Here is an 18,569-nt window from a genome sequence, read left to right as displayed (position 1 = left end):
TAGGAATAAGCAGCACTAGTAGAGTAGGAATAAAACTGTTTTGTTAGTAGGTGAAATGTCAACCAATTGGCTTTTGGCAAACAATAACCCAACTTTTCTCAGTTTGTCTCTCTACCACAGACCTGACTAGAGTCTGTATGGGGGGATTGGCGGTAGTTTGTATGAGGTTTTGGCTTTGCGCAGTTTTGACCCTAACCCAGACAGACGGATAGATGAGTGTGTTCCGGGGAATGAGTGCAGAACAGAGTGCCGGCTGTGTCAGTGACTCAGTCAGTCAGAGGGTGTCTGTGTTGTTCTTGGAGCGTGTGTACCCGGTAAATATTAACATTAAACAGCCCTGTGTGTGTGTGTGTGTGTGTGTGTGTGTGTGTGTGTGTGTGTGTGTGTGTGTGTGTGTGTGTGTGTGTGTGTGTGTGTGTGTGTGTGTGTGTGTGTGTGTGTGTGTGTGTGTGTGTGTGTGTGTGTGTGTGTTCCAACCTGCTTTACCTCACTTATTCACCGCCTAATAAGCCAACGAGGGTGTCGGCCATTTTGCATTTTGTAGGGTGTTCCAAATCTCTACTTAAAAAAAGTGATACACTATGAATACAGCGTTCTCACCAGGCACTTGAAATGCTTGAATTTCATGCTCAGAAATGGAAGTACTGCAATATCTTCAAAATAGCCCCCTTTGTACTGAAGTAATTGAAAAGTCCTTGAAAAAAACGCAATCATTGAAAAGCTGTGATATTCCCCCTGGTTTTGTTATTCAAATTGTAACCTTATAAAACATTTCCAGAGTAACTTTTACAACATAGATTATGCCAGAGAATTGTAAATTTAACACACTTATAATAGGAGAGTGTGTGTGTGTGTGTGTGTGTGTGTGTGTGTGTGTGTGTGTGTGTGTGTGTGTGTGTGTGTGTGTGTGTGTGTGTGTGTGTGTGTGTGTGTGTGTGTGTGTGTGTGTGTGTGTGTGTGTGTGTGTGTATGTATATATATATATGTGTATATATATATGTGTATATATATATATATATATATATGTATATATATACACTAAAATAAATGATAGACAATGAGACTAAGAATATATTATTTTTTAATTAATAAAGCTTACATTGGAAAGTCCTTGAAAATAGAAAAATTGTGCTTAAAAAAGTACTTGAAAGTCTTTGAATTCGATTTTGTATTGCCAGAATGAGCCCTGTTACTAGTCCTCCATGAACAAGTGAAGATTGCACCTCAAATTGTTGCGAGCGGAAAAAATTTGCGCCTTAAATTACATTGAAGCTTTGGAATAAAATATTTGATGTGACTTCTCCACCAACAGGCCCTGTACCACGGCAAGTTCATCGACACAGGCTTCACGTTGCCATTCTACAAACGCATGCTCAACAAGAAGCCCACACTCAAAGACCTAGAATCCATAGATCCTGAGTTCTACAACTCCATCATGTGGGTCAAGTAAGTATCACATTGGGCTTTTTTTCTTCATATTTTTGAACTTTTTGCATTTGTTGAATGTGTCTAGACGCTTACATCGGCAAACTTTTCTATTTCTTTTTGCCCGTCCAGAGAGAACAGCCTGGAGGAGTGCGGTGTGGAACTGTACTTTGCCCAGGACATGGAGATCCTGGGGAAAGTGTCCACCCACCAGCTGAAGGATGACGGCGAGAACGAGCTGGTCACCGAGGAGAACAAGGAGGAGTACATCAGGTCGGAGGGAAATAAACTCCAACTTTACAAAAATGTCTCTATATTTTCTATCTTACTTACCGTTTCCTTCTTCCCTGGACAGCCTTCTGACTGACTGGAGGTTTACACGGGGGGTTGAGGAGCAGACCAAGGCCTTCCTAGATGGTTTTAATGAGGTGGTGCCCCTGGAGTGGCTGCGCTACTTCGACGAAAAGGAGCTGGAGGTGAGGGTTTGATTGCATTGCATTTTTTGTCCTATATACTGTGTGAGTAGCGTCTTAAAAATGTCCTTAAACCCACCGGTAGGGGGCCTCAGTCAACTTTTATTTCCATATGACTTTGCTTGTAGATAAAGAAATAACATGAAGTTTGTTCCTGATCAATGGAGGAGGAACTGTCCTTCTTTCTAATTAAAATGCAGCTCAAACCTGATTCATTTTGCCCATTCAGTATTGTAAACGTGACGTGGTGTGTTTTTCAAAGCATTGGTCTTCTGCTCTGATTCTCATCAGCTGATGCTGTGCGGCATGCAGGAGATAGACCTGGCAGACTGGCAGAAGAACACCATCTACAGACACTACACCAAGAACAGCAAGCAGATCCACTGGTTCTGGCAGGTGTGTGTGTGTGTGTGTGTGTGTGTGTGTGTGTGTGTGTGTGTGTGTGTGTGTGTGTGTGTGTGTGTGTGTGTGTGTGTGTGTGTGTGTGTGTGTGTGTGTGTGTGTCTGTGTGTGTGTGTGCCCTGCTCCCCACAGGAGTTCTAGATAAAAATGAAAAAAAAAAAAATCTAAATTAAAGGTGGCTTGTGTAGAATTTATGGAACGGACTTGGCAGAAATGGAATACAATATTTATAAGTATGTTTAAATTAGTGTATAATCCCATGAAAATAACAATTGTTGTGTTGGCGTTACCTTAGAATGATCTGTTTTTATCTACATATGGGATTTGAGGATTCTTCCATGGAGGCCGCCGTGTTGCGCTGCCATGTTTCTACAGCAGCCCAGAATGGAAAAAAAAAACACTGGCTCTAGAGAGGGCTTTTCATGTTTTTCACAAGTTTCGCGGTCACCGTCTCTCTCACAGAGGCCAATACTTTGCGCCATCATGGGGAGGTGTATTCAGTTGGTTGCGATCTGCAACCTCGCCGCTAGATGCCACTAAATTCTACACACTGCACCTTTAAATTAATTAAGATAATTTTTAAATACTACACAGCTGAATTAAGATATACATGTAAATAAATATTTTAATAAATTATTTTACTAATACAACAATTATTGTAAATCTGGTGACGTTGAAAAAAATGTTGTCCACAACTGGTTGACTGCTGCAAATAGCGCCGACTAGTGGTTGTATGGATATATGGACTAGTAGTCCGCTAGTTGGTGAAACCCCTAGTGTATTCTTGGAGTTTCCCCCTCATGCGTCTATGGTCGTGTTCTCCCCCAGGTGGTGAAGGAGATGGACAACGAGAAGAGAATCCGTCTTCTCCAATTCGTCACAGGGACATGCCGGCTTCCTGTCGGGGGCTTTGCTGAACTCATAGGTACCAATTACTGTTGATTTGATAGATAGATAAATTCATGTGTCAGAACAGCTCACATCAAATAGCAATAATCAATATAGCTGCAGGCAGCAATACAAGGGCTCCAGTTTAGTCGTGTTAGGTACGTATTACAGTTTTCCGGGTTCTCTGAAACGCAGCACGTTTTTCCAAGTTTACATTGAACGGCGCATAGGCTCCCTCCTTGTTGCTTATTTTGCGGCGCAACCACCATGCTGTCTACACAGCGCAACCCTCAGAATTCGAATGAGCACCCAGAGACAGAAATCTGACTTGTATAACATCGGTTCATGTTGTCACAAAACGCCTCGCTACACAAACTAATCAAGGTACACTTAAATTCTTCAACTTCCGGTTAATTTTAGTCAGTTTTTCACTAATTCCTGCTCCAAATGTAGATCAACTCTGATCAAACTTCAACCACAATGTCTGAGACGTCCCGTTTCTAACGAGACCTCAACCATGTCTGTGGATTCATTGTCGTGACACTTTTGGCCCGAAAAATGCCAAGGACAATAATAATAATAAAAATCCCAGCAATAGAAATAGGGATCCCTAATAAAGCATTGAAATAAAAAATAAAACAAAGAAAATGGCCATTTATGAAAAAAAAAAAAATCTGATTCAAACAGATTCACATTCTGGAAGGTTTTTTTTTTGCATAAGTATTTAACAAAATGTGTGTGCCATGTGGCGTTCATTCAGGCCTTACTGACTTTAAGGAAGTGACGGGGTGTTTGCTGTTTTTAAATAAAGGAGAACTTTGTTTATATACTCTAAGGACTGAAACAAAATATCTGACTTTCTTTCTGCCCCTTTTTTTAAGGGAGTAATGGGCCCCAGAAGTTCTGTATAGACAAAGTGGGGAAGGAGACTTGGCTTCCGAGAAGCCACACCTGGTAAGATGACCAAACACATTCTCAACTCAACTCAAGTTGTCCGACCTCTTGATTTCTTTGTATTCTGGTCACTTTCACCCTGAATTAGCTTAAAAAGCAACTATCAGGTTGTTGTTTTTTTATAAATTTACAATCTTGGGATTATGGAGAAGATTGTTTGAAAAAATAACAAAAAAGAAAAGTTGAGGGGCAGGTATTGATGGCTCTGCAGAGTGACAAGTCTGCCCGTTACCCAATTGCAGGGTTTATAATTCAGAAGTAAAGAGGAGACACAAAAAAATCCAGTTTTTACGAAATAAAGTCCCACACCAACAAAGACCGCGATAAAGTTAAAGATAACAACGGAGAGAAGTGTGTGACGTGGGTTTTGTTTCATTCAAGTAGGAAATGAAGGGGGAAAAAAAGCACCTGTATACATCTTTGCACTGTTATTGTGTGTTCCATCATTTTACACTAAGCTATGCTAAAGTGCATTCATTACCATAACACCCAACATCAAATCGTTAGGGTAATGAATTTTTGAAAAGAAAAACACAGAAAAACACTAAAATAATATAATAGTTAAGATCAACTAAGTGAGCAATTTTGTAGCCACTATGTACACTAATATTTAAATTAATAATTTCACATTCTCTGCGAATGTGTATCAATTCATTTTGGATGGTGGTTTCATGAGAATGACTTTAACTGGTGTAAAGTGGTAAAACGGTGTCAAGCTATCCACAATGTGCGTTTAATCTATCTGCTCGTGTGCCAACAGCTTCAATCGTCTGGACCTGCCGCCCTACAGGAGCCTGGAACAGCTGAGGGAGAAGCTGCTGTTCGCCATCGAGGAGACGGAGGGATTTGGACAGGAGTGAGGGGAGACAGAAGGACGGGGGGTTGGAACCGAGACATGAGAGAAAAATTATTCTGTTGGGATAGCTTTTTTTATTATTATTATTAATCAGAGGACTTGAAATGTCTCCACCATTTGTAGATTTAGATACCCCCCCGCAAACACTCATGTTTGTATGGGAGACCGACCTGACTCATGGGAAACGCAAAAGTCGTGTGTCTGGGACGGGGCACCGGGAATAAACAGGAGGTTGGGGCTCTTTGCTTCATTTACAGCGTACATGTGCCTGCGCAATTTCTGCGAATGTAAGTGCGTGCGTGTGCGCGTGTGTGTGTGTGTGTGTGTGTGTGTATGCGCGCCCCGCACAGAGGCGTGTTATCTTTGAGTAGATCCAATACCCCCCCCCCCTCCTCCTCCTCCATCGCCTGCTAGCCTCACAGAGTAGAGCGCTTTATATACGCACCAGAAGAAAAACAAGGATTATGTCCAACAGCAAATTACAGTAATGGCACAGCTCCATGCAAACACAGCATTTCATATCTATTGATGAGACGTTTAACAGTGATGTGAGAGAGATTGTATGTGAGACAGGGACTGGACAACAGAGGCGTGCGTGTGTGTGTGTGTGTGTGTGTGTGTGTGTGTGTTATTAGGAGAGAGAGAGGGTGAGATCTGCTAATGATGACGAGTACACCTCTGCTACAGAGGCTCGGAAGGTGAAATGTAATTTTTTTTTTTTTTTTTTTTGTGAAATTCTTGCATTTCTCCTGTACATAGCAAAAATAAATGAGACTTCACTCTTGAGACGAACCATTTTATTTGGTGTAAGGATGGTTGTTGTGATGGACATCAAGGACTTAGGTTTTTCTTCCAGGAACGGCAAATTAACCCGTTATGATTAAAGGGGGGTGTGAGGTGGGGGTGGTCTGGTTGAGTAGCCCGGATGACCTGGATCTAGGTGATTGGGTCATAGTGGCTGCATACCTGTTGCTCATTGGTTGGTCTAACGAGCAACAAGTTAAAACCCCTATCATCACACTGACTCAGGATGGGAGCCCTGTGATGACATGTTCGATCTGCTCCTGGCTAATTCCACCAAGCCTCCTCTCTACAATAAACTGGTGTCTACAACCCATGGTCCTCTGTGCCGGAGGGCCCTGAAAATGCCACTTGGGTGCCATGTGGAAGGAGGTTTTCAGGTCTAAGAGGTCATAAAGGTCTATGAATGACGTTCTTCAGGAAGCGTGTGTTTGCAGTGGGGTTTTGTGTGCATTGGGTCGATGCCGTAGCATATATGCCTGTTGTGTTTGAAAGTACACAAGGGAACTTTTAAGTTAAATGAACTATGATCAGACCACTAAATTATTAAATGCATCAAACAGTCAAACACAGAATTGTTTATCTTCAGTTTGTGTGACATCCAGGCTTATTCAGACATTAAAGTGCTGATCTATGACATCGTCTTTTGTGTGGACTACACAAGTCCCAGAATTCCATTCAAAGTTTCAGTTGAATTTTTTTTCCAATATCTGGATTTACCCATGCTCTTACGAGGGTTGAATTATTTTCTCAAAATGATGCCTTCTGATCAACCGATTTGTCACGTGCCCGATCCTTGCATTGTTGCTGTGAAAGGCAGACCCCACCACCAACAATGGAAACAGCATATAGAGGACGAAATGCATAACAAAAATACATTGAATGTTTCTTAAAAAGGGCCAGCTTAATATGGAATAAAAAAAAAAAAAAAATCTTACAGATTACTACTTTAAAACTGATTAACTGACCGAACTAATTTTCATATCCCAAACAAGTCCAGTTTAGATATTTTGATTATTTTATTCCAGGACATTTGATCTCCCATTTACCGTAGGGATGCGTCTGCAAGGCTCAATGAAGCCGCCTTACGCATTTTATTAAAAAATTTTGTAGCATAACTCTCTAGCGTTTAGCTTTTTAGCATACCCCTAACTTTAACACCATGTTTCAGCCATTTTATTGTCTCCTTATCTTTATTTATTAGCTCTATTTCACTCCCGTCTATATATTACTTTATTATTTACTTACTTTATATACGATTATTCTTGTTGGCATAAATTACAATTAAAGAAGATATGCATTTTAAAAACGAAGCAAAATCATAAACATTCATCCAATATTTCCAAAGATGTCGGTCTGCTGGTGTTGGTTATGGGATTTGAATGACTTGGTTCTTTTGAAAACATCGTTAGAGTTGTTTTTATTGCCGTCAAGTTGTCGTCATTTCCTGCCGCGCTGGCGAGTGGACGTATTATTTATTGATCGATGACTTTTATTGTGAAGTTGGATCTTTCAACAACTTCCCGGAAGTGGGTGCATCAGCGTCCCGGCGCTCAATCAAGCCATGTCCCGGAATGTCTACGTTTAGATGGATTTAAGCGGAAAAACACCCAAATGCAACTTGGACTACTTCTACTTCTGCTTCTACTTCTACTAATTCGTTTCCAATACTATAAAAGGCCACTATATCCAATTCGCATGGCCGCCTTGAGACATGTGGACCCCTGACGAGATAGCCGAACTGTGCTACCAGCGGTTTGAGGAGCTTCCGAAGAGAGGGAAGCCTGAGCCGGGGAGAGAGTGGACCCTGCTGGCCGCCGTAGTACGACTCACCCGGGGTGAGTGAGAGATCGTGAGCGAGGTGGGACAGTACAGAGTATAGCTTATTGTTATTTATTTATTGTATTGTTATATTTATTTGTTTCTTATTATGTGACTGTATTGGTACGTTCTGGTTTTACCATTATCACAGTACACACGGTACTCTGCTGGCGTCACCATGTTTAGATAATGGTCATTTTAGGACCCAAAATAAATTGGCGAGTTGAAATAATATCGATTTTATTTATTGTCTTTGTTGTAAAGACTTATTGTGGATAAAGAGGTTTTTTTTTTTCTTATATTGAAAACATTTCAATATATGAAATGTCTTCATATATTGAAATTTTTCATATATTATTGTTTTCGAACATTGCTAACCTCTCCCTTGCTCATTTCACTCACAGTTGAGAAGGAGGTGGTTTCTATAGGAACCGGGACAAAATGCATTGGGCGGACAGCCATGAGTCCCAGGGGTATGTATCGTCACTACTGAAAATCCTAATTTTCACTTTCATCCTCTTGAGACACAACTTCCCAATTTGTCCCAATCAAAATTCCAGCATATATATATATATATATATATATATATATATATATATTATATATAACTTTAAAGCATCCATGAAGATGAGACAATGACTAAATCCGTTCAATTCCGCTCCTTTAGGTGATGTACTGAATGACAGCCATGCAGAAGTCATTGCCAGACGAGGCTGTATCAGGTGTGTGTGAGTGTAAACGAGTAATCTCAGATTTTATAATTGCCTAATCACAATTATTGTAGCAGGCAATAATTGTATAACATTTGGTGCCTCAGTTGGCTTCAGGAAAATGGACTGTCTACTTGAATTTTTATCATCCGATGTTCCATGTTAATACATAGCTCTTCTGCAATAGGCAGACAGACCTGTATTATTACACTATTGTAAGATTATACTATGACAGTGGCAAAAAATGTTTGAAATTAATCATCAACTACATTTTCATGATTCTGACAGCCCTGTGTGTGTGTGTGTGTGTGTGTGTGTGTGTGTGTGTGTGTGTGTGTGTGTGTGTGTGTGTGTGTGTGTGTGTGTGTGTGTGTGTGTGTGTGTGTGTGTGTGTGTGTGTGTGTGTGTGTGTGTGTCTTCACCCGTGCAGGTACCTGACGGAGCAGCTGCGCCTGGCGGTACGCGGCCAGGGCAGCTCGGTGTTCTGCCGCGCCGAACAGCAGTGTGGGAAGTGGAGGCTCCGACCGGGAGTCTCCTTCCTCTTCTTCACCAGTCACACTCCATGTGAGTCCCCCGAGATCTTTTTTTATTTTTATTGATTTTCTATTTTTTTTTTAGTTCAGCTCACATCGGACTTTTTTTTTTTTTTTTTTTTTTAAGCCGGAATGTAGGATTCCACTCGAATCCTATCGGATCACGAGCTGAGCAATGCAAACAAAGAATGTCAACTAGGAATATAACTTGAGTGCTTTACTTCTTGGAGAACTCACCAATTCTAGTTTCAGCCATTTCTTTGTCTGTAATTCATTCATGCAACAAAGGTGGGGAGTTTTTTTTTTGTTTTGTTTTGTTTTTGTTTTCATTCCAGAAACTGCAGGGGTCATGGTTTCTGCAGCACATTTCACAATGAAGCCCATAATCAATAGACTTTTTCACCATTTTATTACAGAACCTGAAGTCTTTTCACCTTCTCCAATTATCTATGTTTGTCTGTTAGAATGCAATGGTGGCTAGACAGCGCAAAATAATATATGTATTGCCAAATGTGGATAAGAAAAAAATTGGACTTGACTCAAGGCATGCAGGTCACCAATATCAATTATGACACTAGCTTCTCAATCTGCAATACCACCTTTTATTAATTCTTTAATCATCAAGAACTGCTGCAATAACTTTGACCTGTGGGCGACCTATAGGATGACAAAAGAACAGCTTTTTGTTACACAGAACAACAACCAATGATCTATAAACAACTAATCACTACTCCAAGAGGGGGAGAATCACAAAGGTTGAAACAAATAAACATAGAACCAAACAACAACATGTACATGGAAAAACATAAACATCAGACAACAGCATTGTGGGAGTCTCTGCCTTTCTAGTGGAGGTTTGCCAACATGGCGAGAGTTTTCTATTAAAAAGTTGAACAAAAAGGCTTGCTGGCCACAAGTATAAAGAATAATGATTTCGGGCGCAGGAGGAATGGCGTTCCAATCTGATTCCCTCTGTAAGACGGTCAAACATTAAGAAAGCTTCCTGCCCCATTATCGCAGCTCATGCAGCTTGGCAGCCACGGGGAAGGGAGCCATGCTGCCGTCTGAAGCCATGGCTTGACCACGCCCTTTGGTCCGCCACATACCCCCACCGCCCGACTAAGGCCGGGGAGCCGTCTGGCCGACAGTCGAATGCAGCGGGGCGTGGTCCGAACAGAGGGTGAAAACACGTCCCAGGAGGTAATAGCGGAGGTAACAGACTGCCCACTTGATCACCAGACACTCCTTCTCCACTGTGCTGTACCTTGACTCCCGCTCTGAGAGTTTGCGGCTGAGGTACAGCACCGGTCGCTTGATCCTGAGAGGACCAGACTGCCAGACTGACAGGACCAGACTGCCCCCCGCACCCCAACCCACACCCATAACAGCAAGCGGCCTCCCAGGGGCCCCAGAAGGCACCCGGCGGCGCTCTCTGCAGCCCCGCCAAGTTGCGGCATGCCAGAAACAAACCAGGCACAAGCCGCCAGGACTCGAATCCAGCCGGCAGAGGGCCCACCTGGCCTCCCACTGGCCAACCCAACCCCGCACACTAATCAACTAGCGGCTCGCCAACCCGGAAAACCCCAGTGCTCAATGTGTGCAGTTGGCAATTGCAGTTCAAATTGCGGGGTGTGGGGGTGCGAATCCTCCAAGCAAGTCGAACCTGAATCACTTGCTTACTGCCCCGCAGACCCGGGTCTGGTGGAGTGTTGTTCGGAGTAAGATTTGTGTGCGAGTGAACAGTATGTGATCTTAGCTAATATGAGTGGTATTCAAATTTCAGGATGGACAAGAAGCACGTCGGGGTAGGAGCATGACATCAGCCACCACATCCCTACGCACATAGCTCACAGCCCACCTGTCCCGCAAACCCCAGGCCTATTGTGTGTTGTATGTACTGAGTATGAGTTTTGGCACTGGGAGAGATAGGCGAAGCATAACCAGATCAAGCAGGGCTGCAGCAGGCTGGGCAGCAGTTACGCAGACCCCCCCCCCCCCACAGACCTGACCATGCCCCGGTGCGCCCACACCCCGTACCCAGAGGCACCCAACCCACAGTGACCAGCCACGGTCACAGAGCGGGCCGCCATGCACCTCCGCCAGGCTGGGCAGCTCAGCCCCGCCCCCGGCCATCGCACATGGGGACCAGAACAGAACAGAGGGCGGCAGACAGCCCGGTGCGACGACAGGAGCCCGCCCCCTACCGAAGGAGACCCCATGGGGAGCCTGCTCCGAGCACACCCAGCCAGGCTCAGGTCCCCGCTCAGATCACAGGACCAGACTGAATGTCTAACCAGCCCTGGCACGACTGGACTCATCTGGAACACATTTTTGAAAATAATTTACTTATATCTTGTGTTATGTAGATGTTCTTTGTTAATTTGATTTTAACTTTTAGAGACTGCTGTAGTTAAAGGTATTGCAGGAAACTGTGGCCAACAATATCATACTTTTAAGTTAGGGTTGTGAAGGATATAAGCAAATTATTTTTAAAAATGTGTTCCACATGAGTAATTCATTGTCTTTTCCAAGACCTGAAGATTATTGGTCTGTTTTTAACCAGAAAATCTGGGTTTTCCCAAATTGGAGTGAATTTGTTTGGAGACAGAGTGTAACCACTGAGTTTGTTTAATTTTCACCAGGCTGACAGAGTCGTTGCGGTGAATAGCTTTTTAAAGCAATTATGTTTTCTTATTGATTCAGTAAGGAATGGGAGATCAGATATTGAGAAATCCTGACATCCTGAATCTCTTTGTTCGATGTCTCACCATCCATGGCCCAATTGTTGCGTTGGTTGTAACCATTTGTTTATAAATTGAAGATGGTTTGCTAAATAATAGTATCTGAAGTTTGGGGCTGCTAGGCCTCCACAGTCTTTTGTTTTTTGTAGTGTTGCTAGTTTTCTTGCTAGTATTCTTTGTTTCTTGTATTTCTATATAATTTATTGATTGAGTCTAGAGTATTAAATCATTTACTGTTGGTTGGAGTGGGGTCATTGAAAATATATCGTTTATTTTTGGAAGTACAGGTACTCCTCACTTAACGACCGAGTTCCGTTCCTAGGACCAGGTTGTTAAGCGAATTGGTCGATAAGCGAGGACCTGTGTTATTTCATGGTAAGGGGGCGGGACGATTGCGAACGCTAGTGTAGTGAATACTGACAGACTGCGAGAACAAGACTGAGACTGAGAACTGTGCTGCGGGATGAGATGCTTGATGCTGAGACGCCGTGCACGCAGCGGTATTGTACGCAGCACACGATATCAACTGGTCGGAGAGCTGGTCGTAAGTCTGAACGATAGGTTGTTAAGTGAGGACTACCTGTATATTCAGTTTTTATTGCTGCTATCCTTTCAGTTAGTGAGATGCGTAGGTTGTTTCTAGTGAGGTCTTCTTCAATGGATTTGTTCAAGTTCAAGAGATTATTTGTCACTTACATATACATACAGATTCAAGATTCAAGAGGTTTATTCGTCACATACATATACATACTTTCATACATATATGCAGTGAAATGTCAATGCAACACACCCGGTGATTACACACAATATGTCCTAGACTGAACACAGTAGCTACCTAAGAATTTCTTCTTGACCAACTAACTGATTCCTAAAACGTAATGCAGTAAGTCAAATACTATAGAATAAAATAAAAATATATAGAATAAAATAGGCTTATGTATATGGGATAGACTTATGTCTATTTTATGGGATAGGCTAATTATGTATATACAGATATGTGCATTAAAGTGGCATGTGAATAAAGTAGGTAGTGTATATATACATACTGTACATACATATATGCAGTGAAATGTCATGACCCCTGGTGATTAGGCACAATAAACTCTATAAACTTTTAAAAATACTAAAATGTGCGTAATCGACACAAGGTGCTCGCGCAGGCGACCACATGGAATAAAGTTAAGAGTAAACAAATTTGACAGATTGGTGGAGATGTCAATACCAATGTATCTAATGTTGCCCATTGTGTAGTTAAGGGAAGTTTCTGGGTTACGGCATTCTAGTCTTCCCCACTGACTGGTAAGGCCATGGTTTTAGTCAAGTTTATTGAATAGTCTGAAATGGCTGAAAATTTTAGATGTATGATTAAACACTTCCAGTAGGGATGATATTGGGTTCTGTAAATAAAACAAAATATCATCTGCATGCAAACAGATTTTGTGAACAGAGTTTCCTATTTGTATGCCAATGATATTACTGTTTTGACGGATGGAGGGGTTGCGAGGGGTTCAATGAAAAAGGTGAATAGTGTAGGGGAGAGCGTACATCCTTGTGCCACGTAGAGTGGAACGCTGTGAAGTGTACCCATTGGTGATGACAGAAGCAGATGGTGAGTTGTACAGAGTGACTCTCCAAAGCCAAATTTGTTAAGGGTAGGGAAAAAACATCTTCAAGTCTTCCATTCCATCACAAATAGGTGATAAGAATTTTGACCCATTATTACTATCAGTTAAACAGTTATATTATATTATATATCAGTTATTTTTTTTTTTTTTTTAATAAGTTATAAAGAAATAAAAGTTTGTTGCATGCAAAAAATAGGCTCTAAAATCTATTTCTTAAATACAATTCATGGGGGCGACACGTGCAACCATACGTGCCTTTTATTTCAGGCACGTAAAGTAAGAGGACAGCTTACGCAGCCCCCAGGTTCTTTCCCCAACCTGGAAGTGCTGGCCATGGTAAGCTAAGCTGTTTACAAACGAAAGAAAGTAAAGAAATGAAAATGCAAAATTTATAATAAACTGTTTAAAATAAATGAACGGTGTGTGTGACTGGATTATATATTTAAAGTAATGCGATCATTTTCCCCAAACTTAATTATGTGCACTCAAGTAAAAATTAAAATTTTGATTACTCTATTAGTTGAACGAATACTGATGTACAAATCCTGTACTCATGCCCATTCCTAATGTCGTCAACAAGTCAGAATATTGCCATTATTATTTAAAAAAAAAAAAGTACATTCTTCCATTCTAAATAGTACATTTTAATCTTGTCTGATAAAGGTTAATGATCGGTTAACGAGGGTTGGCTGTCAGTCAGAAAAAAAACTAGGTGGTGTTAGCATGAGCATGTAGGTATCGTGACCCAAGAGATGTGAATCCGGGCGGAGAAGTGGTTGCTCTTGACAACGGCGGTTGTTAGTCAGAAACGTACTTCTGATTGACGCAATGGACCAATCAGAATCAAGTATTCCACAGCGCTGTGCAATAATGCTGTATACTGCTTCATGGAGCCAGTACATGGCCCTATGAAAACGAAACTCCCAGGGCAGTACTGTATGATACCTTTGTGTGTTACCAGGTGGTGATGCCTCCATCATTCCCATGACTGACAACGAGTGTCAACCCTGCCCTGTTCTCGGAGCCGCGGAGACCCTCAAAGGAGCTGCCAAGGTCATCGATGGGGACGGAGCCCCTAAGCGGAAGGCAAAGTCAACAAGCCAGGACGGGAACATTAAGCGGTCCCGCTTGGACAGCGTGCAGCCAGAGGGGTCTGAGGGCGGAGGAGACTGTACGAATACTAGTAGGGCCCTCGCAACTTCAGATGTCCACAGAACTGGGGCCAAGTGCGTCCCGGGAGGCCCCTCGGACCCCCACCAGTCCGGGGCGGGATACCATAGCACCGGGAGCACACTGAGGTTGAAGCCGGGGCGTGGGGAGCCAACCCTGTCCCTCTCCTGCAGTGACAAGCTGGCCCGCTGGGGTGTGCTGGGATTCCAGGGCGCGCTGCTCTCCCACTACCTCCAGGAGGCGATCTACTTCATTGCGGTAGTGGTGGGGAAGTGTGCCTACAGCACTGAGGCTATGCAGAGAGCCCTGGTAACGAGGTGAGGAAGGAGAGGTGTTTATCATTCCACTAAAATGAAGCGTGTTTGGGTTTCAGTCTCATGCTTTGCGACATTTTGGTCTTGTAGCTGATTTTAAACACAGAGTATTACAAATCAGTGCTCTCAATATTATTGTGACTTAAATGTTCAGTATTCGTATCAGTACATAATATTAACAAGAACCCAAGAGTGAGTACTCTATACTACTATTCGGTCCCAAGAAAATGGCATTGGTGCATCCCTAGTCAATGAAATGAATCTTATCTGAACCATTTAAAGTTCATTGTGACCTGCTCTTCACACTCCACACTGAGTCACAGTGAAACAAAGCGAAAAGGTGAAAAGGAATATGGGTCAAACTAAAATAATAACCTGGTTCAAATAATTTACATGTCCCTGATAAACAGTGAAATTTCTTTTAGCCAGGTTCCTTTCCCTCCCCAGGTGTTCCCCCGTGACAGGCCTTCCCCCCGGTTTCTCCGTGTGGCGCCCAACACTGCTGCAGTCCAACCTGGAGTTCCCCTTCAGCCAGGCTCGGACACAGCTCCAGCACCAGGCTGGACAGGGCAAGGTCTCCCCCTGCGGAGCTGGTGAGACACCGCTTACCGCTTCCTACTATATACTATGCTATAATCTACGCTGAATATTATGATAGTTGAATTGCTTTAAAAGGAAGGATTTCTAACAATATATAAAAGATCATATAGCTATCTGGTTCTATAGATGTTCTTTTAGAACGGAAAGTCTGCAGTATTTTCAATTTATAAGAAGATATTGTGATACATAACACATTGTATAAAATCCGATGTCATTATCATGATAATAAATTATTCCATTTCAGCTGACCATTCGGTCAAATTTTCTTCAGAAATCAGTCCAGAAAATGTCATCTTTGCCATCTGTTCCAGCGATCAGCTGGTGTAATGTGCCTGAGCGGCCGCTAGATGTCACTGCCAATGGCTACAAACATGGTGCCACCAAGAAGGCCCTGGACACCGACAAGGCAAGGTAATGTTGCTTATGCTGGATACATTTTAGAGCGCAAATGTGGAAAAAGGCAGTAGCACTGTCTCATCTTTTAAAAACTGCAGCGTGCTGTTTAAACGTCTTGTTCGTGTCATATACAAAACTTTTAACTGCATTGTATTGCTGGTTATGTCCAGATCGCTCCTCTGTAAGGTGGAGCTGTTCCATTGCTTTCTGTCCCTAGTGTCTGCCACTGAGCCCTCGTGTCTTCCCGACTCTCTCAGGTAAGGGAACAACAAACTTTTCTTCTTCTCCATTTTGGCTGCTACGTGTTGATACTGTTAGTTTCAAATGGGTTTATATCACCACCAGTGCCGCTCTTGCACCTGAGTTCCCTTGTGTTCGCTTCTCGTAGGAATTAATCCACCACTTTCAGTACCGTGTAAACTCAATTTTTATATACAATTTGCAGAAGAATTTTTTTCGCTCGCAATTGGGTATTCCATTACACACGTCGGGTTACACCGAGCAAGCGGCCCTGACTCCTCTCTGAGGGAACAGTGGTTCCTCTGTTTCTCACCTGTCCAGGAGATAACCTGATCCTGGCTCGGTGCTGATTCACACATGGAACACACTCACCCACACAAAAGAGTGGCACACAATAACATCTCATGCAATACTATGTCCACCAAGGTGGGACACACCAAGCGGTTAAACTCTTATTATTAATATTTGCTCAGTGAAGTAGGTGGCTAATTAATTGAGGACTAGACTATTTACACTCCGCCTCCTTAGGTTTGGGTAAGAGTAACAGTCCTGACAAAAAATTGACATACACTTGACTACAAAAGATCAGATTGTTGTCTAAGATTGAGTTTTGAATCCTCTTCAAAGTGGCGATGGTGAAAGTTCTAAGTGTGTGTACCTACTGTATATCCTTCCCCTAATGCTGACCTTTTAGTGTTGGTGAGTCCGCAGCTGGCCAAATTTTCCTGCCTTGGTGACTTACCTTCTTGGTTACTTACCTTTGATGTCGCTTGGTTTTCAGGTGTGTGTGTGTGTGTGTGTGTGTGTGTGTGTGTGTGTGTGTGTGTGTGTGTGTGTGTGTGTGTGTGTGTGTGTGTGTGTGTGTGTGTGTGTGTGTGTGCACTGATTTATTCCGTGATTACATTCATACCGGTCATTTCCCCAGGGAGAAGGAGCTGCGGAGCTACTGGGACTACAAGTGGGCGTCGGAGTCCTACCAACGAGCCGGGCGGCAGCTCCACATCAAGGCCTTCCCCCTGTGGCCGCACAGCGACCGCAGCCTTCTGTGCTTCCAGTGAAATTAAATCAAAGGTGTGGAATGAAAGGGGTTTTTTTTTGTCAGGCCAAGCTTTAGGAGAAGAAAAAACTTTCCTGCCCCTCTTCCCAATCCAAATATCTATCCTTGCAATATTAATAAAATATTATGTTTGCTTTTTTGTTTGTAGTTCCTAACCTTTTGTGGGTGGAAACATATATACAACCAAAAAGCGATTTTTCAGTTCCCCGCTACATAATTCACTCTCAGTTAATCTCCTGCGTCCCCCTGCAGTACCGTTGTGCTCTCCCTAGGGCGCGAACCTCCACAGTTTGTAAACCAGTGTGTGAATAGTTCATCATATTGCAATATTGTAAATGCAGCAACGTATCACAAGTGTGATAAGTTCACTTGCTTTTTGAAAACCGACTTGGCTTATACATTATAACACAATACTGTATTACATGTTTTACCGTATTACAATACTGTAGTGCAACCTACTGGGCAGGGGATGGAACACCAGAAAACAAGCTACAACTGCCATCATGTTTATCATCTAGGAATTTGATTTTGGCAGTCATTTTGAAAATCAGTACATCACAAAACAAAGATTCATAATTTTTAAGTTTGTCAAATATTTTCCCTAGACCCCTACAGGCGAGGAGGAGCATGGTTCTGGAAATAAAATCAATGTTACTTGTATCACCAGATAACAAGAGGCCGTAGGCAGTGACACTCGCATTTGATGGAACAAAAGCAGACAAATGGCAGACTGCTAACAGAACAGGATTCCAACATCATCCCTACATCATCCTGGGCTCCGTTTCGAAACATTTGGAGATCCTTATCGGACCCCCGTATCCTAAAATGACACCCCCCGCCAGCGGAACATTACTCTCTCTGGAAGAGGCTTTGTTGACCGTGTGTGACGGTGTCCTCAGAAGATGGCTGTTTTCCACACATGCAACCTATCATGACCTGAGACCCCCCCATCCAACACAGCCTGCAACACCAAAAACAAAAATACAGCTGCATATGCACTGGGTTAAATGTGACGCTTTCGCAATGAGTAATCGCAAGCTCGTTTTTCTGACGGAAGAACAGACCGAGAAGAGGATCGAAGGACTGACAACAACGACGACAACACCAAACAATGGCACAGCCTATGCTACGCTAGCGTTAAGCGGAGTGTCGTGAGGCACATTAGGGCCTGAAATTGTCAATTCCGTGACTGCCGTTCACGCCTCCCCAAGTGGACAAAGTGACTACTCAGACAGATTTGCTAATCCGTACTTTCAAAAATACAGGTGGGGGGACTCCATTGTCTTCCCTGATAGAAGGTGAATGTTGAAAATGGCCGATGTAAAAGGCTCAAATAGAGCCTAATGAGAAATCTGATTCCGCACTGAAAATACGGTCACAATTCATCCCAACAATGCCACCCGTGTCAGTGACTGGTGATGGTGCCGATCCTGTGACCTCCAGACCTCATGCCCTTAATGAAAATGGCCCTCATTGGTATTCTGGTAAAACACACAGTCCTGCCTGTAGCAGATAATCCTGTAATGGCATCCTGTTCTGCATTAAAATGTATCTATTATTATA

The 18,569-nt window shown here is 42.8% G+C and overlaps 2 protein-coding genes across 6 annotated transcripts in view; both read left to right on the top strand.

The window, feature by feature from the left end:
• The window catches only part of wwp2 (WW domain containing E3 ubiquitin protein ligase 2), a 71,321-nt gene extending 65,537 nt beyond the window's left edge, over positions 1–5,784 (top strand). For all 4 annotated transcript variants that reach the window (XM_080002596.1, XM_080002595.1, XM_080002597.1 and 1 more), the window contains 7 exons: positions 1,313–1,446; positions 1,558–1,698; positions 1,781–1,901; positions 2,190–2,294; positions 3,129–3,225; positions 4,070–4,142; positions 4,903–5,784. In XM_080002596.1, coding sequence (XP_079858722.1) covers positions 1,313–1,446; positions 1,558–1,698; positions 1,781–1,901; positions 2,190–2,294; positions 3,129–3,225; positions 4,070–4,142; positions 4,903–5,002 — 771 coding nt within the window. In that variant the 3' untranslated portion in view covers positions 5,003–5,784. The remainder of the gene's footprint in view (positions 1–1,312; positions 1,447–1,557; positions 1,699–1,780; positions 1,902–2,189; positions 2,295–3,128; positions 3,226–4,069; positions 4,143–4,902) is intronic.
• A 1,576-nt stretch (positions 5,785–7,360) lies between these two features.
• adat1 (adenosine deaminase tRNA specific 1) lies at positions 7,361–18,495 on the top strand. 2 transcript variants are annotated; one of them, XM_080001707.1, is made up of 10 exons: positions 7,361–7,637; positions 8,025–8,093; positions 8,288–8,342; positions 8,761–8,894; positions 14,191–14,716; positions 15,161–15,306; positions 15,625–15,724; positions 15,880–15,966; positions 16,875–17,020; positions 17,674–18,495. In XM_080001707.1, the coding sequence occupies exons 1-9, from the start codon at positions 7,514–7,516 to the stop codon at positions 17,005–17,007; spliced, it is 1,374 nt and encodes a 457-aa protein (XP_079857833.1). In that variant the 5' UTR covers positions 7,361–7,513; the 3' UTR covers positions 17,008–17,020; positions 17,674–18,495. The 2 variants fall into 2 exon arrangements, with proteins under 2 accessions (XP_079857833.1, XP_079857834.1); XM_080001708.1 differs by lacking the exon at positions 17,674–18,495 and having other exon boundaries at positions 15,927–15,966; positions 16,875–16,964.
• Positions 18,496–18,569: the final 74 nt, after the last annotated feature.

The sequence above is a fragment of the Zeus faber genome, assembly GCF_960531495.2.
Source record: "Zeus faber genome assembly, chromosome: 6".
Taxonomy (NCBI): domain Eukaryota; kingdom Metazoa; phylum Chordata; class Actinopteri; order Zeiformes; family Zeidae; genus Zeus; species Zeus faber.
Note: the sequence above shows the minus strand (reverse complement) of the source record. Positions and strands in the feature narration are given on the sequence as shown.